At 35.8% G+C, this 23,762-nt stretch overlaps 1 protein-coding gene across 18 annotated transcripts in view; it reads right to left on the bottom strand.

The window, feature by feature from the left end:
- The window catches only part of rgs7a (regulator of G protein signaling 7a), a 99,928-nt gene that overhangs the window by 17,481 nt on the left and 58,685 nt on the right, over positions 1 to 23,762 (bottom strand). For all 18 annotated transcript variants that reach the window (XM_073927178.1, XM_073927188.1, XM_073927182.1 and 15 more), the window contains 4 exon segments: positions 16,989 to 17,085; positions 6,383 to 6,433; positions 2,686 to 2,792; positions 2,067 to 2,118 (listed from right to left, as the gene is read on the bottom strand). In XM_073927178.1, the coding sequence (XP_073783279.1) occupies positions 2,067 to 2,118; positions 2,686 to 2,792; positions 6,383 to 6,433; positions 16,989 to 17,085 (307 nt within the window).

Below are 23,762 nucleotides of genomic sequence, written 5' to 3'. Positions count from 1 at the left end.
GTCAAGCTGCAACCTCCCTCATGAAGCTAATATGGAAGTATCTGAAACAGCAATTCATCGAAATTCCACATGACCTGGCTCCATAATAGAGCACAATTCTATTGAGCCCAATGTTAAAATGGCCAACTTTACAACAGAAAGAAAGGTGTTTACAAAGAACGTTTTTGCCGTATATAGCTAATATAATCCTTCATGATAACTGTTTTTTAATAACTCATCTGTTTAGTTTATATTAAGTTATATTAAGTCTGCATAATTAAGGGCTTGGCCACTTGAGTGACAGCTAGGTCTCCCTGATCGGTGACACATCATTCCGGCTGATTAGCCGCTGAACTCAGCATATACATCATATTTTTGTTTTGTTTTCTGTGGCTTTATACAGTCAATTGCCTTTTGAAATTATTTCTTACAATTATCAGATGATATGGCATGCTATGTGCACTTAATTGTGCTCACGAACCACGTGGCCTCCATTTCCCAGGTGAAGAAAATTCTTATATACCATATCTCATTCATTCATTCATTTTCTTTTCGGCTTAGTCCCTTAATTAATCTGGGGTTGCCACAGTGGAATAAACCGCCAACTTATCCAGCATGTTTTACCCAGCGGATGCCCTTCCAGCTGCAACCCATCACTGGGAAACATCCATACACACTCATTCACACACATACACTACGGCCAATTTAGCTTACCCAATTCACCTGTACCACATGTCTTTGGACTTGTGAGGGAAACCAGAGCACCCGGAGAAAACCCACACAAACGCAGGGAAAACATGCAAACTCCACACAGAAATGCCAACTGACCCAGCCGAGGCTCGAACCAGCGACCTTCTTTCTGTGAGGTAAAAGTGCTACCCACTGTGCCACCGCATCACCTTATACCATTTCTATAAATGTATTTGTTTTATTTAAGATAATTTATCATTTCATTTTGAGCTTTAATGCACTCCAGAATCAGACAGATCAATTATCTGTAGGCTCATCTGAAACATTGTGATACGGTGTTATGCCTGGATTTCATAAATAGCCTTGCATTTACTAACAAAGACTATTTGAAGTATTTAAAAAGTAGCTAGCATTTTCCTCTAGAAAAACCTCATAAGAACAGCGCTTAGTTGCAAACAGTGTTTTTAAAAGACTAAACACTTTATTGATATAGGACACAACCAAGCACTTGTAATCAGAACACAAACAAATCACAGGTAATGAAAGAGAAAGCCAGTCTAAGCAAAATGCTAGCAGGCATTTGTAGCTCCGCTTAAGCTCCGCCTCTGTACTCTTTTTTGGTTAACCCCGGTTAGTCAGATGACACGTGAACAAAATGGCGACAATTGGCCATGCACACTTGAAGCTTCATCTGCGCTCTTCAGAAACCTATGGGTGACGTCATGGACAATGCATTTATATCTTTTACAGTCTAAGGTTTTTGTACAAAATGTAGGCTAAAACATATTTCCAATGAGCCTGTGTTGATTTTAAAAACATATTGAAATAGAAAACAGATTTGATTTTGAATAATGATTTTAAAATTTCAAAAAATCACTGTTATTGTATTTTTAATCAGTTAACTACAGCACTGGTGATGGGCAGATGAGACTACTTTCAAAATCATAAACTTTTTTCCTCTGTTAAACTCAAAGGGATTGAAGAAATGCAGTCGAGATTTTTTTTCCACTGCAAAAGGCCAACATTTTTATATTAAAGGTAATTAAACCTTTCAGTTCCAGTTGTTGTGCATTTTTACCCTGTTTGATACAGCCTCGTCTCACATAGGAACTAATGAGATTAAAATACAGCTTTACTGGAAACCTAGATATAATGTTGAGGATGAAGGGATATGAATTTATGCAGCGACAATTTCACACACACACACAAACACGCCAGCTAGTAGAATTTGATTAGCTTGCATTTATATAGATTTGTCTTATAAAAGCACAAACACTCCTAACACTCCATGATCCAGCTGATTCCCAGCCAAGATTCATTAAATACATGTTCATATAGACTAGTCACAAAAATATAGATATAACAGATCATACAAACACACATACACAACTACTCACCGTAGTCTGTGTTTTCAGGCTCCCAGCAGTTTGAGGGCCAGAAATACGGAGTCTGGCAGAAGAGTATAATTATTGATTAAAAGTATTTCTAATGCAGAGTGATGCATAAACAGAACATAAACTGACTGTTTTTAGCACACAAACACTATAAAAAATGCTGGGTTTCACACAAAACATTCATGTTTTCCTAACGCAAATTGATTAAGTTAACTTAATTAAATTTAAATGGATTGACCATAAAACAATTAAGTTGTGTCCCTAAAAAACAACAAGAATTGTGTTGTTTCAGATCATTTTAAATAAGGTGCTTGAACAAGAATCAAAAATCTACTTTTAAATGTACAGTTTAGTTTATATACACAAACAACTTACATTCATTTTCTTCTGGAAGATTTTAGTTCCAATAATTTCAGTAATTGTGTTGTAGTATATTTACAGTATAATATAAAGTACTGATTAACTCTAATGAGTGTAATGTATGCTGTTTAAGCCTTATCTGCTCTTGCTATATTACATGTTATTAGGCTACTGTATAATTAACTTTAATAACATGCAGTATTTAGCATTCACTGCACCTTTAAATGTTCTACTTGTTTGTCAAATCAGCAAAGCAACGAACCTGAAACCTGTAGAATGTGCCGTCGTCTTTGAGAGTGAGCACATGGTCAGAGATGGGAAAGAAGTAGCCATGAGCTGCCATCAGCGTGCCCAGATGAAGAGCCTCCACTAGACAAACAATTCATAATGCTATTAGTGCCCGAAGTATGTAGTAGCAATCTGATGTTTTATGCCAAGATAATTTATGTTTTGCTTTTTGCTCTTAAATTGGACACACAGAAAAAAGTAGTACTATGAACTTTAAGGACAATGTCAGAAAAGCATATTATGGACTTTTAATGTGACAGGTTTTTCCTAACATAACAAACTCATAACTAAAAGTTTTTTTTAATAAGTTTTCATATTAAGAAGAGTTTCTCAACAATAGTCTGATGAATCAATCAAATACCTGCATATAGATACACAGATGCACAGACAGACAGACAGACAGACACGGGGATGGATGGATGGATGGATGGATGGATGGATTAGATAGATGATGGATGGATGGATGGATGGATGGATGGATGGATGGATGGATGGATGGATTAGATGGATGGATGGATGGATGGATGGATGGATGGATGGATGGATGGATGGATGGATGGATGGATGGATGGATGGATGGATGGATGGATGGATGGATGGATGGATGGATGGATGGATGGATGGATAGATAAATAGATAGATAGATAGATAGATAGATAGATAGATAGATAGATAGATAGATAGATAGATAGATAGATAGATAGATAGATAGATAGATAGATAGATAGTGTTCATGTAGATTCATATAGACTTCGTTCCTAACTGAATCAACCACTTTGAATAAATAATTTGAATAAATAATTCAGTGAATCACTCATTAGGGGCAGGGACCTGCCGTCACTTACTAATGGTTTTAGTGTCATATTTCTTTTCCATGACAAGCTCAAACAAGCCACAATACAAAAACAAGCCAGTTGTTTAATTAATATTATTGAAACAAAGAAAAAAAGAATCACCCAAAATTGTAAGATACCATTTTCAATTTCGTACTTCCCTTAACAGGGTAAATAAGTTAGCTATAATAGACCGAGGGTCTTGGCCTTCTCTATAAGAGCAGCATGGAAATAACATTCAACTGAAACGCATTGAAGCAGCACTGCAGAACTCATACGAGAGGGAGTTAAGCATCAATAAATTATTATCTATTAAACTTTTACAATACAGTGTTTACTGCGAGCGCACAAGTAAGAGTATGTGTCTGCGCTGATTACAAATTAATATCTTTGTGCTTTCAAGGGTGCAGTATGCTTTTTGCAGCTGCTGTTGTTTTGATTAGCATTTCCCACTAGGCATGTTCATAAGGTAAATCCCACTAATCAGCAAAGTAGCAATAAACTGAACAGAGAGACCAAGAACTTTTCAAACTTCCTACTTTTTTTAATCTCTCCACTGTTCCAGGCACTGTCTACTGAGTATAGGGATATATTCAGCGTATTGCTCTTTTCCTGTCTGAGTAAAGAGCCCTTATTCTCACACACTTGTCAAATGTGTCAGAGGGAATCTAGAGTACAGATACACACCATGCTCAGAACAAAATCAAATCTCACTGCTGTGTGAAGAAAAAAAAAAACTTTCATTACTAACTACACTGCAAAAAAATGCATTTCTTACTTGGATTTTGGGTCTTGTTTCTAGTCCAAATATCTACAAATTCTTTACCCTTGTATACTGTTCAAATTGACTACCCTTTTGTTATGTTTATGCCTGTTTTTGCCCCATCAACTTCCATTATACCAGCAGTTTTTGATTGCAAAGTCATGACACCAAATAATCATGCATTCTTGATCGTTTTTACTATTAAGAAGAGGTCAAACTTAACCCTTTAGATAGGCCTGTGCAAAAAAAAAGTTTTTGACTTTTATATGGAGTTCTATAAGGTAAAACAGCAAATTAGTGTGTATGCATAAATATACTTACTATGTTTACAACATTCTGAGAGCTGAGCTGCTTATTACGTATTACACACACACTATACTCCATATAACCATATAATTTCTAACCAGAAACAAAGCTTTTATTACACTGCAACTGATGATCAATAGTAAAAATTAGTACATTTACCTCTTCCCAACAGGCAAAACCAGCAACGATCAAGAATACATGATTATATGGCGTCATGCATTTGCAGAAAAAAAAGTCATTATGATTGGGATCAATGTCTTTTATCTGTTTATCAATGTTCTGTAAATTCTAGAGACTACCTTATTCAGTACAAAGTATTACACAGACTTCACTATTCTAAAACAAAGTTTAGTAAATTCTATACCTCGGTTTCCCCCACTTGTGACAAATGTAAAGCTGCTGAGGTTACCTTAGCACATCTTTTTTGGTCCTGTGTTCAAATTCAGATTTTTTTTTTTGTTAGAAATACTTCAGTTCTTTGCGAAGGTTTACAATTGTGTTTTACTCCCTTAGCCAATGATAGCAATTTTTGGCTAGTCAGATTTTCTGGAGATTCTCCACCAAAATGTACAGTTACCTGTTCAATATGCCATGATATATTACAAAAAAAGTTATCCTTTGTTTCTGGAAGAAAAATGTTAGGCCTCTTTTTTCTGACTGGATTCTTGGACTCACCTCCACTTTACATTTGGAAAGAATTAGCTATACCACTTCTAGGAAATTTGATAAATGATCTGGCCTTTTTTTTTCTTTTAAAACACCATAAAGATAAATAGTGTTGTTTAATTTCTGAAGATTTGTAATCTCTCTCTCTCTCTCTCTCTCTCTCTCTCTCTTTCTCTCTCTCTCTTTCTTTACATTTATTGCTGTATCTTTTTGTAGGTCATATATGTTGTATATTTTGCACAGATTATTGTTTTATGATGGGTTTGTTTGTCTATTCCTTGTTTTTCTATGTATGCAAAATTTACAATAAAAATAAACCAAAAACTCATTATAATGAAAGTCAATGGGGCAAAAACAGCCATGAACATCATGAAAAGGTAGTAAATTTGCCCAGAGTGTATTGTTGAATTTTTGAAAATTGTCCCAAAATATGTGTCAAAGTAAGATTTGTAAGATTAGTTGAATCCAAAGTAAGACTCAAAATCACCCCTTCTTTGTCCATCCACCTCACTGTTCCGCCTGTCTGCTTGTCTCCATAGGGAGCAGAGCCTCTCTTTTACAATTTAAATCTAAACTCAAAACAGAACTGTTCAGAACAGCCTTAATTCAACTGCACTTATTAAAATTATATTGTATTATTTTCTATTGACTTCTAAATTGCGTTTTTATTTAAACTGACTGCCCTTGCTTGTCTTGAACGGTGACCATGAGTGTCAAGAAGAGCACCTTTTCAAATAAAATGGATTATTATTATTATTATTAATATTATTATTATTATTATTATTATTATCCGCAGGCAGATTATTAAAAGTCTAGGTAAGAAAACCATTTTTTGCAGTGTAGGACAAGTTCTGCACTCACAATACCTTTATGCAATGTCCAAAAATACAATGTAATAAGAATTCAATCAAATTTGTTTCAGATATATATACAATTGAGGTTGAGAACAAATATGTTGTGAAAAATGTATTATACAGTATGTATATCCTCTGCCTCCTCTGTAATTAAAGCAGTTGCAAAACATGCTGACATAAGCTGATTGTCAGCTTATAATTACGCACAAGCAATCTTGTCAGAAATGATTTAAAGAAAACATTTATTACCTTGATCTTCGATACAGAGATTCTTCAGCAGCCACTGGACAATATCTGAACCTGGAAAAGAAGATTATTGGTCAACAACTCTGGTTTAATTTCCTTTCCAAACAGATCAAATACCTGATCTTTTATTCATAAAATATATTCATTTATGTCCAATATTAATTTCCCCACTGAGTTCTGCTTTTGAGCACTTCAGACCAAATAAATCAAGATTCTGCCATTATAACTAGGTGGGTGTAGTGGTATCAATATCAGAGTGTGTTTTATTACTGTAAAATCAGATTGTTTTTATGTGACAATACTCAAAAAATGATGCATCAAATTTATTTATTTAAAATAAAAATCTGCTTATCATTTAGTAGTTGGGAAATAATACATTTGACTGTTTTCTCATTAAAAACAGCAGTGGCATTATGTTATGAAATATCATTAAAAACAGCAGTGGCATTTTGTTATAAAATGTCATTAAAAAGGCTAAAATCATTTTAATCCTTTAAGAACATATAGTATATGTAACTTTTTTAAACGGATGCCGCAAGAAGGGTTAAATAAACAAGCAGAATTCTGTTTCATGGCTGGTAAAAATGTTTTTCAGTCCTCGGTCTCTGTAATAAAAATGAACTCAATTATAAATCCATAATGAGTGAAAAAAGGAGCCAAACCACAGCACAGATGAACAGGCGAACCGCTGCTTTCATCTGGAGTCTTTGTGTCAACAGCTTATTGTCGCATATTTTCATTTGACATTATATCTATCCTACATAAACACTAGCTTTCATTTTCTTTAGTCTTTTTTATCCTTCATCTCCATTACATCAATACTTTTTATTCATCATTTTCTATAATTACGGGTGTTTCTTCAGTTTGTCCCTCTCAGATTAATCCTTCTCTCTTTCTCTCCCTGTCTCTCTCTCTCTCGCTTTTAAAGAAGCAGTGTTATAAACTCTATGTTAGATAAGTACAGAGGGTCTGGATGCTCTGAAGAGGATCTCCGTGTCAGCAGAGCTCCGCTCAAGTATTTTGTGGATTAACAGAATGCCATAATCTTCACCTCTGCACTCATTTTTCTGTCCGACTCTGAAAGTCGACCAAGAAGTCAACACCATAAACCAGTTCCTGCATATCTACCCACAATACATGAATAGCTGCAGTGTGGTATCAATTTTTCATTTCTAACAGAAGTGTCATAATTCATGTTAAGGTAAGTCAAAGGGCAAAGGAATTTTGTTGCATACACTACCTAACAAAAGTCTTGTCATCGATCCCAGTAGTACAGTAGGGGCAACAAACAATAACTTGACTTCTAGTTGATCATTAATTGATCATCATTTCATCGATCATCTGTTGAACTACATCCCAATCACCATAAGTACTGCAGAAGAACTATTAGATCTCTCATGGACCCAAGATTCTCATAGAAATCAGTCAAGTTTAGTGAAAGAAAAATTATGGTTTGTGGTTATATTCAGTATGTGGGCATCAAGACATGAGGTATCAAGACATTTGTGCTGCCCATTACATTACAAATCACAGGAGAGGGCAAATTCGTCAACAGAATAGCAATCCTTATCATACGTACTTTAGCCTCCACATCAAAGTTCCTGAAAGCAAAGAAGGTCATGGTGTTATAGCATTGGCCAGCCCAGTCACCAGACATGAACAATATTGAGCATGTATGGGGTAAGATGAAGGAGGAGGCATTGAAGATGAGTGGCACGCTTTCTTTGCCATTCCAGATGACTTTATTAATTTGTTTTTTTAATCATTGCAGAGATGCATGGATACAGTCGTCCAAGCTCATGGGAGTCATACACAAGATTAATTCTTTTTCCACTGCACCATGACTTTATATTCTATACTGTACATTATTTCTGTTAAGTGACAAGGCTTTTGTTTAAGCAAAGGTAGACCTTACTGTCCTAATTAAATAATTAAAAATCAAGGCATGATCATATTTTATTTTGGTAAAATAAGCGTAATCTAGAGGCTGTTGCCTTTTATATAAGCCACTTCTGATACCAAATGATTAACTAGAAGGCAAAGTATAAAACATGGCAACAAGACTTGTCAGGTAGTGTATGCTTTTTACTCATACACTGAAGCCTTTAAAGACAACTATATGAAGATGCTATTGTTATACTCACACAGACTCTTATTCCATACAAAAATAACTGAGTGTGAGTAAATATGCATTTTTAAAAAAGAATAATTAAGGATCTGCAAAATGCTCAGATTCTGTACGTTTTGTTTAATTTGTGATGCGTTGTGTTCTGTGTTTTCAACCTGCTCACTGCTGAATTAATAGACTGTGAACAGTTTCTTCTGAGAAATATCTTTCTGAGTTCCCCCTCACTGGCCAATCAAATCCAGCATTCCCGAAATATGCACAGAGCCCCTTCTGCCTCAGCCAATCGGCAGTGAGAGGCGTGTCCCCAGAGACAACAGGAGCCAAGAGCGGTTTTCAAGCGCAGAGAGGCAAAGACTGGGGTGTTGGAGCTTAAAGCTGGCCTTTTAATGAATCCTCTGGGGAAACCGCAGTCACAGGAACCAAGAAATAGCCTTCTGAGAATTTCTCTCTCGCTTTCACCCTTTTTAATTCTGCTTTTAGAAAATGGATTATGGCACATAACATTTAAACTCCCATTTTAGTCTAATTTCACAATCATTAGTGAATAAAAAAAACTTGCATTCTAATTATTTAAATGAATCTATTATATTCTAATGAGTAATAGATTCATTGAGACTATTTTCTTGCCTACTGTACGTGTTAAAAACCCTATATGATGTTTTTTTTCAGTAATAATCCATGTGTAGTGTAATATAGCTATTTACCAATGTAAGAGTTTCAAAGATAAAACTGGATTAATAATTGAAGTTATTATATATGACATTTTAATCTGATTTTTTGACACCCAGACACTGTATACAGCTGAGGCGATGTGAGCTGATGTGAAATTAAATCCACTTCCAATGAATGAGGTATTGAAAAGGCACTTTAAAACTGAAGCCATAATCAATGTGGATGCATTTACACTGGCACAAAACATCTCATTTTTTAATCACACCTGAATTTGTCGGACACATGAAAACACAAATATCAGATTTTTCACATCCGTTCTGACACTTAAAAATGTGTTTTTGAAATCAGACACATCCAATACGTGGACATCTGACCTACATCTAAACACACATATCCAATTCCCTTTTAGAGTTCTACATCATCACAATGTTAAGGGACAACATTTGCAAACAAACATAGCTTTCTAATATTGCATTATGAAGCAAATTCACATGTATGCATTCACACTCCTATTAAGGTGCAAGCATTCTGTCAAAGTACAACTCATTAAATGATTTTATTAGCATGGCCAGTCGAAACCTGAAGGTCAAAAATGTTGATTTGTAAAGTGATCATCAACAGAATAATGTCTAATGAGTAATTAATTTGTTTATTTATTGAATGAATTACTTAATGAATTATTTATTTATTCATTGAGACTATTTTCTTCATTACTGTTGATAAAGATATTTTTACTGAAATTATCCATGTACTATAGGGTAATATAGCTATGTGTCAATGTAAAGAGTCTGCTGAGATTTAAAGATAAAAGTGTATCATAAATGGAGCTTTTATATCCCAGATAGCATAAGAATGTGGGCCCCTTTAGGCAGTTATGCGGCACTGGTGGTCTTCCATCGTCCCAGACAAAATGAATGTGAGCCTGAAGTTGCCCACCTGTACAATCGCAAAGGGGGGCCAAAGACTCAAATTTATATATGGGCCATTTAAGGCAAAGATGTGACACTTATGGCAAAATATAATCTGAATGTAAGCCTAATGTGGCCCATGTGAAAAATGATGAATTTGGCCCAAATGATGGAGGACAAATGTGGGCCACAGTTGGCAAAAATGTGGCACAGTCATTTAAGGGTAATCTGGGTCTAAATCTAAAGTGGCTCACACGTGCAAATGTGGACCAGTTATCTTAAGACATATGTGTGCCACTTGGCAAATATTTGGCACAGTAAGCTCTGGCTATTGCGACTGTGAGCCTAATGTGGCCCAAAGAAAACATGGCAAATGTGGCCCAGTTACTTTAAAACATATGTCGGCCAATTTTTGGCAAATATTCGGCACAGTAAACTCTGGCTAATGCAGTCGCTAGCCTGAAGTGTCCCAGAGAAGATATTGAGAATGTGGCCCAGTTATCTTAAAACATATGTGAGTAATTTTTGGTGAATATTCGGCACAGTAAGCTATGGCTAATGGGGATTTCAGCCTATAGTGGCCCAGAGAAGATATGGCAAATGTGGCCCAGTATCCGAAAACATATGTGGGCCACTTTTGGTGAATATTCGGCACAGTAAGCTATGGCTAATGTGGATTTGAGCCTATAGTTGCCCAGAGAAGATTGGGCAAATGTGGTCTAGTTATCCTAAAACAAATGTGGGCCACTTATGGCAAATATTTGGCACAATTACTGTAGCTCTGGCTAAAGTGGCTGTGAGCCTAAAGCGGCCTAGAGAAGATATGGAGAAAAAGTGTTTGCTTTAGTTGGAGAAAACTCTCCATCATGGAGAAAAAGTGTTTGCTTTAGTTGGGCTCATAGCGCTAAACCTCTTAATATAAATTTTATAATATAATAATTATAATATAATATAAATATTTATTAAATAATAATTATAATATAAATTTTGTTTTGGGCTGCTGTAACTTTTAAGAACTTTGCTTGAAAAGTTTATTCATTACAGCAAACAAACAATAAAATCAAGTGAGGTACAACCTGTGATGAAATAATATAATTCACTGATGTTAACCAATGTTTAATCCATTATTAAAAGTAACGTAATAACATGCTTGAACATGCCACAGAAAATATAAATGTTTCTAAGCTTTTAAAAAATTCTATGGTTTAACTTCTGCTTACAGAGACATCAATAATCAGCGTATGAACCTCAACAACGGTGACAATAAACAAAATGTACAAAATTCACAAACATCACAAAAAGTATACTAAAAGTGACAAAATCAACAGCGTCAGCATAAACAGAAGAACCAAAAGCAAATCATCAATAAGCATCAATAAGCTATATAATGTATTCATACTGCAATGCAAGCTAGGAGTTGTGTTTTTTGCCACACCCAGCAAGTGCAAGGTGTAGGCCAGATCTGGGCCATCATCCCATGCAGGTCCAGATGTAATTGTATGGTGTGGGCTGGATCCGGGCCAGAATAAAAGCAAACTGTGGCCCAGAATAGGGTCAGTTTTGGTTCATTTGGTTGAATTTTGGCTGATATGTGATATTGCTATGGCTTAATTGTGGCCCAGATCTGGTAAACAGGAGCGGACCGCCCAAGTGCCATCATTCCATGTGGTATATGGGCCGGATGTAAGTGTCTGGGGTTGGCCAGATTTGAGGCACATGCATTTTGCTAGCTGAGCTATGACATTTTTATCAGGTGTTTTGACACCCAGACACTGTATTTGTAGCTGAGGCCTGGTAGTGTTTGGTTTCCTGTAATGTGAAGTTAAATCCACTTCCAAAGAATACTCTAAAACTTGAATAGACACTGTAAACAAATTAGTTTGACACAAACACAAATATCTGATTTTTCACATCCGTTCTGACACTTAAAAATGTGTTTTTGAAATCAGACACATCCAATATCTGGACATCCGCCCTGCATCTAAAAACATATCCAATTGCCTTTTGAAAGTCTACGTCATCACAATGTGAGGGGAGAATGTTTGCACACAAAGACAGCTTTTTTTATTGTATTATGAAGCAACGCACATGTATGCATTCACACTACTATTAACGTGCAACCATTTAACAATAAATTACATAAATAATTTTGTTAACATGGCCAATCAAAACCTTAAGGTCAGCAATGTCGATTTGTAAAGCCATTACCAACAGAATCATTTCATACAGAGATTAATACAAACACAAATATTGGATACCAGTTTTTCTAAATATAATGCAAACAGATGTGTCAAAAAATAAATAAATAAATCAGATCTGTGCAAATTTTAGCCTGTATTTACAAGTGAAAAGTAAGCTTTTGCAGCCGAAATTCAGAAGTGATCATGGACATTTCATTACTGACATACAGTATGCAGTAGACCGGGGGTCCGTTCTTCGTACGTGGATTACTCAGTTAGCTGGATTTGGATATTGACGATTTGACACGATCCAGGATCGTTTCGTTCTTCAAAACTGATCCGAGAGTTGTTGTCATAGCAACAGTTCTGCTAGCTCAAACCTGATCGGAAGCAGGTTCAATTCATATAAACAGGATTAGATCGGGTCAGTTCAAGCAAAGATAACAGAGAAAGTATGTACCGAATTGTGATATTTTCTTACAGTAGTAGTAATATACACTTGGGAAAATAGTAAATATTTTTTAACTATATATATATATATATATATATATATATATATATATATATATATATATATATATATATATATATATATATATATATATAAAGTTATGGTTATTAATAAAATAAATAAAGTTATTTATATTAATAAAACTTATGCAATCTGCACCCTCGAAATGAAATTACAAAGACTGCCACCTCGTGGTGCAAAGAGAAAACTTATTGATATGAACTTTTTAGATCGCTTTACTACAAACTGTGTATAATAAAAATGCACAATATGTGACTTAAAAAAAAATAATAATAATACATTAATGCAGTCATAAACATGTTTTAACAGTTAATATGCCAGTGATTATGCTTCACAAAAGTTGCAGACACCTTTACCAATATCATAATGCTTTTGTAATCATCCAGTTATTCTATACAGCGATTAAAAAACGGCTACAATAATGAAGAAAATCTTTTCTAAATGTAGAACTAAATACATTGATTTGCATTAAAATACATGATGAATACTCTTGACACATGAAAGTGTAAAGCCTGGAGCTCACAACAAACAAGGAAAGTTATTGCGTGTCATATTTAACAAACCGTTTACTGCGAATTTGATGTAATTTTGCTCACATGGATAATTGAATATTAATCAGATGATGTCCTTACGCTGCTGTGCCGTCAGTCAATCGTTGCATTGCTGATCATGATTTTGAGGATCGATAGATCTGTCCTTCACAACACACGCAGCGATCTCAGATCAGTTTATCCAGACATTTTAATCTGATTTACAAACTTTTTTGAAGAACCAAATTAGCCAGTTAGTATATTTAGTCAGTTATCAAGATTAAAAGATCCAGGATCTGCCAAATCATCTTAGATCATTTAAGCGAGGTACGAAGAACGGACCCCAGGGGTGTCAAACTCAATTCCTGGAGGGCTGCTGCCCTGGTTCAAAACATCTATCTAAAGTAGTATGATCAGGTGTGTTTAATTAGGGTTGGAACTAAACTATGCAGACCTATGAGTTTGAAACCTGTGCAGTAGACCATTACCAACAGACTGGCCCAAATGACTAATCAGTGCAGAGTAGGGTAGAGGATGTACAGCAATACACAAATATCTTTACTAATGGAAAAAATAAAGGATTAAAATATTACAAAAAAAATCTTTTCTAACTTACATAAATATAAAAACTACTGCCTCCATGCCTTCTTCATCAATGGGGGCTTTTTCAGTTTATTCATGACAATTTGTTTTTGTATAATGTTATTATTATTAGCAGTATTATGTATTATATGCATATTTATATTTGTTTTATGAAAAACAAGCTTAGTTTTTAGACCATATGAGGCATAGCATGTGTATTTGGATATAACTCCAACTGTTTTTTGACCACACTTCGTATTTATTGTTTGCTGCAAATTAGAACTGAATTTAGAAACAGTTTTGAAACAAATCTTTGCGCTTAATAAACAAAATTAATCATGTAGGCTAAAGGACGTCTGTGCTTACAACATTTCCTTATCCACAAGAGTAAAAGTGAAAGTAAAGAATAAGGAGGCTCATCTCTCATTCTCGCACTGTAGATGCTGTTTAACTGTTTTCTCTCTAGTGAAGTGCTCAATTTTCCATTTACAAAGTCGGCCATGTAAATAGCAAATGCACTATGGCGCAATGCAACTAACTCTTAAAGGGAATGGGAGATGAGACTCTGATTGGTTTATTCTCAAAACACACCTATAACTCATTAAGAGAACAAGCTCAACCTTGTTAGACCATGTGCCACAGCGCAAAGCAGACTTTTCCGTCCTTAAAATAGCAAAAGTGCATTCTGACACGTCCTTAATGCTTTTGTGCCCTGCGCTTTGGACTTTGCACCTGGATCGTCAAAATAGAGCTCTTGGCGAGCTGTCTATTAGTAATGACACAAAGACTTAATTTCTATCAAGTATATAAACTTTAACTAAATATTTATTTTATTTAAACTATAAACTGAAAGGATTGTGCTTTAGATGCCATCTTGTGGTCAGACGTGTAAATTAATTTGATGCACGAACTCTCATAATGCACTATAGGGATTTACTGGCTGTGTAGTGTACATAGGTTGCAAACTTGTTATTGTTGTGCATTGTGGGATTGATTGAGTGCACTTTATAATGTCCACTATGGTTTCAGCCATCAAAATAAATGGCTGCTCCCTCAAATGCAGCACTACTTGAAGGTACAGTGCATCTGGAAAGTATTCATAGCGCTTCACTTTTTCCACATTTTATGTTACAGCCTTATTCTAAATATATTAAATTAATTTCCTCAAAATTCACCACACAATATCCCATAATGACAATGTGAAAAAAATAAAAATTTAATTATTGCAAATTTATTAAACATAAAAACTTGAAAAATCACATGTACATAAGTATTCACAGCTTTTGCTGTGAAGTTCTAAATTGAGCTCAGGTACATTCTGTTTCCACTGATCATGCTTGAAATGTCTATATAAGGTCCCAGGTTTAACAGTGCATGTCAAAGCACAAACCAAGCTTAACGACAAAGGAATTGTCTGTAGACAACCGAGACAGGATTGTCTTGAGGCACAAGGCTGGGGAAGGTTACAGAAAAATTTCTGCTGCTCTGAAAGTTCCAATAAGCACAGTGGCCTCCATCATTCGTAAGTGGAAGATGTTTGGAACCACCAGGACTCTTCCTAGAGCTGGCCGGCCATCTAAGCTGAGTGATCAGGGGAGAAGAGCCTTAGTCAGGGAGCTAATTAATAACCCAATGGTCACTCTGTCTGAGCTCCAGCGTTCTTCTGTGGAGAGAGGAGAACCTTACAGAAGAACAATTATCTGTGCAGCAATCCACCAATCAGGCCTGTATTGTAGAGTGGCCAGACGGAAGCCACTCCCTGCCTGGAATTTGCCAAAAGATATCTAAAGGACTCTCAGACCATAAGAAACTAAATTCTCTAGTATGATGAGACTAAAATTGAACTAGTTGGAGTGAATGCCAGGCATTACGTTTAGAGAAAACTAGAGACTGCTCATAACCAGGCTAATATTATACCTACAGTGAAGCATGATGGTGGCAGCATCATGCTGTGGGGATGTTTTTCAGCAGCAGGAACTGGAAGACTAGTCAGGATAGAGGGAAAGATGAATGCAGCAAAGTACAGAGACATCCTGAATGAAAACCTGCCTCAGAGTGATCTTGACCTCAGACTGGTGCGAAAAATTCCCAAAGACGTGTCAAGCTTGTGGCATCATATTCAAAAAGTCTTGAGGCTGTAATTGCTGCCAAAGGTGCATCAACAAAGTATTGAGCAAAGGCTGTGAATACTTATGTATATTGTGATTTTTCAGGTCTTTTGTTTTTAATACATTTTGCAACAATTTAAAAAATCTTTTTTACATTGTCATTATGGGGTATTGTGTGTAGAATTTTTAGGAAATAAATGAATTAATTCATTTTGGAGTAAGGATGTGACAAAAAAATGTGGAAAAAGTGAAGAGCTATGAATACCATTCGCATGCCCTGTATGGGGTGATTTTGGATAAAGCCTTAGATTCAGACACAGCTGTCAAGTGTATTATAATAAATAAATGCAAGTGTATTTTGACCTTTGATGGTTCTAAAATATTGTATAATATCTAAAAAAAAAAAAGGCATATGGGGCAATTTAAAACAGTATTATGGATTATTGGGTGGGGCGGGGGGTTCAAAATATTTAGGGTTTAGGGTATATGACCTCACAGCAAATGCCACAAAAATCATTTCAACTCAACCCATCTTTGTGAAAATAACTCTGCAATTATAGTCTATGGTAATTGCCAACATTCCGCTGATGTGGTCCATTATCATTAGCATGCAAATATTCCATTAGCTGAGTTTATAATGACTGTTTGTGGCTGTTAGAATGAAATCTGAGCAAATATAGGAGTCAGATGTCCTAAAAACAACCAATTGAAACCCTGTCCTCTGCACCCAGAATGTATTGAGCTCTTCCACCAGAGCAATGCAGGTCAGAGAGCTTTGATAGAGATCAGGCCATCAGCAGAGATCAGTCCGTGAGGGCTTTATTCTGGCGCTGCACTACACAGTTCTGGCTGAGGTTTTATTGTGCTGCTCTTCAGGCTTGCTGTGGGGCACTGGCTCCTGCTAAAGACTACTTTTGTCAGCGCCAGCTTGGAACTGCAGTGTGTATAAAACAGATGTAGGAGATTTACCAGAGAAGACACTGGGAATCTTGGACAGGAAACTCTTGACTGTACGGATAGGTATGCCGTTCTTTTCATCCTGCATCCTGGCAATCACATCCTCCATCTGACAGAGAAAAAGAAAGAGACAGACACAAAATCAATGTAAAACATATGTAGATTTAATACTGCTGCAACACAAAAGAGGGACTTAAGTCAGTGTCAATGTTCTATGAGTTATATAATGATATAACTCATCTGATGATATTTTGATTAAGATAAATCATAGATATATACACAAGATATAGCATACTGACCCTGAGTGCGTCAATAGTGTCGCCACATTTGTACAGTGCTCCCAGGACTAATGTCATTCAACTGCACAAGTCAAGATGAAGCCAATCTGAAGATGCTGTACTTTAGCACTGTGTATGGGTGTAGTAACAATCAAACACAGAAAACAAAGCACCAAGGCAGAACACTTCATAAGTAAGATTTCGTTTTTTTACGTTTTACGAACTTTTGTGCTGAACAAGTAACGTTACTAATTATAACACAGTCAATTTCTGCATTCACCATAAGGCAAAGTAGCACCAACTTGCATAAATTCTAGGCTTATGCTAGTTTCGTTGAATAAAATAAGCAAACAATGTAAAGAAAATATGACAACAAGATTCTGCTGTGCTAGTGCTGTGTTGGCTAAGTGAATGAGTTGTTTATAACGGGGATTCGTTCAAAAACGAATCGCTCCCTCCATTAAAATGAAAAGTGTAAGTGGGAGAGGAAGTGTGTTTTAGGAGTTTAGGATTAGATTAAATTTAACAGGGAGGGAGAATGATACATGTGCATGCACAAAAACACATGCTCTTTGTCAGCAATACCTGTGCAGCCGTTGTTGTAGAAAAGTTATTTGCATACTGAACACCGTGAAAACTTCTGATCATAGATATGGGCATATATGTGTACTGTATATATCTTTGACTCTGGATGGCCAGTCCCTCACTGCACGTTGGTCCTGCATTCATTTCAAAGGAGCGCTACCCTGTACTAAAATGGCGGCTCTGTTGACGCATTCCTTCCAATAGACAAAAGGGTAGGTGACATCTAATGTAAATATCTATGAAGTAAATTATTTAGTTAAAATAATTCATATTCAATGCAAATTTTAATAGCGTATGAATCTTACAAGCAAACAACTTCTTCAAAAATCTTGTTACAGTTTCTAATCTAAAGGTGCAGTCTGTAAGTTTGACACTCGTGCACGCCTGGTTCAAAACATATGCAAGCACAGGTTGCCAGATTGATGACATCAACAATAGCAAGTCTGACTTTTGAGCCTAAAGGCTGATTTAAGTTGTGTTCTAAATAAAAGCAACAGCATGTGACAGAAGGAATATTTTCCATATTAACAGGAAGGTTTTTGTCCTAACCAACACCTAAAATTTATATTTTACACACGACTTCTTCTTATTTTACACTTCGATTTCTTGCAGCTAAACAACAGGTTGAACTGACAATGATGAGGTGCAGGTACACCTCATGTGCTTTATTTAGTGTTAAATGCTAATAATGTGAGTTTGAATGTCATTTTACACGACATTTATTGCCATACTACTGAAAGCAGCAGCAGATAGCTCACCTCAGATCTTGAAAAGAGAATAAACCATTTGAAATTGAACCTTAGAATTGTGACAACTGTGAACTTGTGCAAGCCAACACATAAGTGATTTAGCATGTACATTTAATAATTTTAAGAGGTTTAATTGTGTATTAATTAGATTATAAACCTTTTATCATTTCGCTGGAGTGCAGCGAGTGCACTATTCTGTGCTTCCAAACGGCTGTATTTAAATTCCTGTCGTGTTTCATCTGGTGCAAACAACCAAATTGCTTATCACTGCGTATCTGGTCACGTAGCCTGTTGTTAGAGTACGGTGTTACAATGTAACCTGCTCACCTAATGTTTTCGTTCATAATATTTATATCAATTGTTAATTAATATCCACCTCATGTGGAACTCTGAATCTGTGTCTGATTTCAGAGGTTATCACTATCCACCGGAGGTCGCAATTCAGTCACAGACACATACTTTGAGGGCCTTTCTGACTGAATGAATGATATACATGCTTTTCCACCAACCTGGGGTACTGAAATATAATTGGCTAAACTGGCATTGAGCAGGTTAAATGACCAAAACAAAGACAGCGTTTCAGCACGTAGCGCACATTTTCAAAGCAGAATATGTGACTTAAGCATTGTTTTTCAGATAAACAAGAAAGTTCACATGGCATGTTTCTTAAATATCAGCAAACATATTATGGTATTTTTATGCTTTAGAGTCAAAAACTTACAGCATCTTTTAATAAATAAACAAAACTAAAATAAAAACTTATTTAAATTAGATTTATTTACTAGATTTAGTAATTGATTTGTTTATTAGATTTATTTATTTTTAATGGATGGATGGATCTTTTGGACCTCACCAAAATATAATATAATATAATATAATATAATATAATATAATATAATATAATATAATATAATATAATATAATATAATATAGATCTTTGCTATATTGAAACAAATAATTCAAACTAAATCTGAACCCAAACTCCCTAAATAACTCGCCAATAACAGCAAATGGTGACTCCGCAGAGACCGGTGTTAAAAACCTATGGGGCGCTTGTCTAAAAGCTCAACTCAGCTTTGGTAAATAAAGTCATTGGATATAACAACCCTATTTATTAGATGAAGAGAGACCTTGAGCGAAGCGAGAGCGATTACGTCACCCGTTCATTGATCCGCTGACATTTGGACTGTTCTCCGAGACGCTCCAAGAGTCTGAGTTAACAAGGCGGGCGTCACTAGAGACCCACACTTTGAACATGTGACCCAATCACTTTACTGCTGCCAGTGACATCACTCCAGCACAGGACCATGTTTAATTCAGGTCAACAACACGCACCCTGGAGATATACGCCACATATGGAGGTGTGTGTGCCATGTGTGTGTGCTCAACGTGTCGTGAAACTATATGAGCTTGTACCTGTGAGTGTTTAGAGAGAGAGAGAGAGCGAGGAAGAGAACGAGAGAGAAAAAGAGTTGTTACAGTCGCCTCAAGGGAAGGCCCAGTGAACATGCAGAATTACATCAGTGAGCATTCCTTGAGGCTGTAATGCCATTACAGAGAATCCTAACAGAAAACCTTATTATGGCAAGTCACTGTTGGAATAAAACTTGGAATAAAATGAAAGTGGATGCCATGCCTATTTTCAGAATCTAAAATAAATCTGTGAAATTTCAGCTCCAGAAACCCAATAGATCATGTATTATAGTTTTCTGTATACTGTAGTTTTTGTGTTTGTCCCTTTAAATGCAAATGAACTGCTGTCTTTTTAATAACCTTTACATGCTATTTGTTTTGCTTGTGTAAGGAAAATCTCACACAAGCAAAACAAACTGAATGACCATTAGCCGGCAGCTAGCTCTCTGCAACTCTCAGATGGTCGGCCAATGAGGCTAAGCAGCCTGGTTAGCACCTGGATGGGAGACCACAAGGGAAAGCTGGGTTGCTGTCAGAAGTGGTGTTAGTGAGACCTCCAGGGGGGCACTCAACCTGCAGTCTGTGTGGGTCCTAACGCCCCAGTTTATTGATGGAGACTCTATACTGCTCAGTGAGTGCTGTTCTTCAGATGAGACGTTAAACTGAGGTCCTGACTCAATGTGGTTGTTAAAAATCCCAGGATGTCCTTTGAAAAGAGTAGGTGTTAAACCCCGGCAACCTAACCAAATTTTCCCACTGGCTTCTGTCCATCATGGCCGCCTAATCATCCTCATTTCATATTTGGCTTCATTACTCTGTCTCCTCTCCACCAATCAGCTGATGTGGTGAGCAGTCTGGTGCAATATGGCTGCCATCGTATCATCCAGGTTGATTTTTGACACTGGTGGTGGATGAGGAGATTCCCTCCAATTAGTATTACGCTTTGAGTGTCCAGAAAAGCCCTTTATAAATGTAAGGAATTATTAGTGGATTACAGCCTTCAAACCAGTGTCAATGATGGAGAAGAACTTCTATCTTCTAGACTGAACCAGGATGATTCTGAAGGCTTAGTGGTCATATTTATTTAACTGTTGTACAGGGGAGTAATGGTTAATAAACTCATTAACTAGCATGTTACTGCTCTGCTCCAATGTGCTGCCTTTGCACATAAACTAAGGATGCACCAAATCTTCAGCCGTCGAAAATTGTATTTTTGAATTTTGGCTGAAAGAGAAAAATGTCCAAAAGAATAAGAGCCAAAAAAAAAGAGTAAAGTGGCTTTCACATTAGACATGGGAAGCACTACACTATGAAACCTATTCATTTCACTGGAGCTCTTTGATTAGGGTTAGGGTTAGGGCATGCACTCATGTAATTGTATATAGTACAAAGCTATGCATGAACCTCATGATCAACGAGAAAAGGAAAAAACACTCAAATAATGCCCTGACAGGATATTTTTATGTACTACACTTGTTTATATTGCTTTCAATATGTATGTGCTATCATGACAACAATTTTTCATGCCTCTTGAGTCATTCACTGTCAATAACATTTTACTATCACTAAAATGTGGCTACTTTCCTTACAAATTACAGACAATTTACATTTTTTTTGCAAAAAGTGATACAAATTTACTTTATATATTTTTCAAAAAGAATGAATAATTCCACTGAAACATTTTCAGATCCGGATTTCAGCCAAGTGTTTCGAAAATAGTTTGCTTTGATTCAGCCCAAAATATTTATTTCAGTGCATCACTAACATAAACACCACACTATCAGTTTGTTTCTCTTGTCTTCACAGAAAATGTTAAAAAGTACAATACCCATCACAAGTTTGGGTTCAGTTTTTTTTATGTTTTTTTAAGAAACTATTCTGTTCATCAAGGTGGTATTTATTAAATGTAAAAAAAAAAAAAAAAAAAAAAAAGGTAAAATTGTAAATTGTTAATTAATTAGTACAATTTTAAATAACAGCTTTCTTATTATATGTAGTTTCAACTAAAATTATTACTCCAGTCATTAGTGCTTTAATTACTATTACCAATAATAATAATAATAATAATAATAACAATAATAATAATAATAATAATGATAATAATAATAATAATAACAATAATAATAATAATAATAATAATAATAATAATAATAATAATAATAATAATAATTAATATTAGAGTGATTTCTGAAGGATCGTGTGACTGAAAGGTGGATTCATGAAGAATGGTGTAATTGGAGTGATTTAAACTCACTGTAATAAATTAATTTATTCATTCATTCATTTTCTTTTTTAGCTTAGTCCCTTTATTAATTTGGGGTTGCTACAGCGAAATGAACCGCCGACTTATCCAGCAAATGTTTTATGCAGCGGATGACCTTCCAGCTGCAACCCATCACTGGGGAACATCGACACACTCTGATTCACACAAATACACTATGGACAATTTAGCTTACCCAATTCACCTATACTGCATGGCTTTGGACTGTGGGGGAAACCAGAGCACCCAGAGGAAACCCACACGAACACGGGAAGAACCTGCAAACTCCACACAGAAATGCTAACTGACCCAGCTGGGGCTCGAACCAACGACCTTCTTGCTGTGAGGCGATTGTGCTACCCACAGCGCCACCGTGCTGCCCACTGTAATAAATTATTAAATCAAATTATAAACTTCTTTAAATACAGTAATTTTATAGTGCATTAACATTTCACAATTTTGCAGGTAAACTAGTAAATGCAGCCTTGGTGAGCAGGATAAGCTGATTTAAAAACATTTAAGAACCCATACTGACTCCAAACTTTTGACCAGTAGTGTACATCTTATCACTATACAGTGAATAATAAATGTATGTTTGTAAATTTCGCTGACAGTGGACATTTTGGGGATTAAAATAACGACAGCTCTGATCTCCATAAATAGAGTCTAAGAAAATCGTCACTTTATCCATTTTAGCCGTGGGTGGAAACATGCAGATAAATGGGTGGAAATTATATAATAAGATCACCTTCTTACTGTACGTCACTAGAGGAGTGAATTCTGAACAGCGTGTTTTTCCACATGCCTGTAGGTTTGCTTGTTTTTGTTCACATTTTGTGGGTTGGTTGATGCACCTGAGACCTGATTAGGGCACTCAAACACGGAAAAAAAATACACTTTCATATGTCCTTTCTATAATTACCAGCATACTTTCTGTGTTGAGTGATTACATTAAGAATTACAAACATTTCCTTTTCTAAAATGTTGATTAAATATACAAAAAAGAATGTGTTTCTAGCATAAAAATCCATGATGTCAGACTAAAAATTCTTGCTTAATATTTGTGACATATTAAAGTTAAATGTTTTACAAAGAGAATTTTGTGATTCAAGTTTTACTCTATAATTCAGAAAATACAACAAACAGCCTCAAAAAAATGACCAAGTCCAACAAAAGATACAATTAAAATATATATGTGGGTGTTTTCTTCACATTGGTCTGAAAAACCCCTCATGAAAAGCCAAACAAAACCAAAAAATGACAGGTGCAAGAATAAACAGTGTTTCTGCATGCATTGTCTCACCTAAAAATCCCCAGTACTATGACTCCAGAAATAGCTTCTTTTGTAATATCTTGAGATGAAATGCTTCTGATGGCAGTTAGTAACCACCTACAGTGCACACGCACTCACTGAGGGAGAGCGGATCACACATACACTTTGTCGACAATGCAGAACAGGCTGGTGGGCAAACACTGAAGTGCTAATTTAAGGTAATGAGGG

Source organism: Danio rerio, chromosome 17 (genome assembly GCF_049306965.1).
Source record: "Danio rerio strain Tuebingen ecotype United States chromosome 17, GRCz12tu, whole genome shotgun sequence".
NCBI classification, from domain to species: Eukaryota; Metazoa; Chordata; class Actinopteri; order Cypriniformes; family Danionidae; genus Danio; species Danio rerio.
This window is presented reverse-complemented; position numbering and strand designations above follow the sequence as displayed.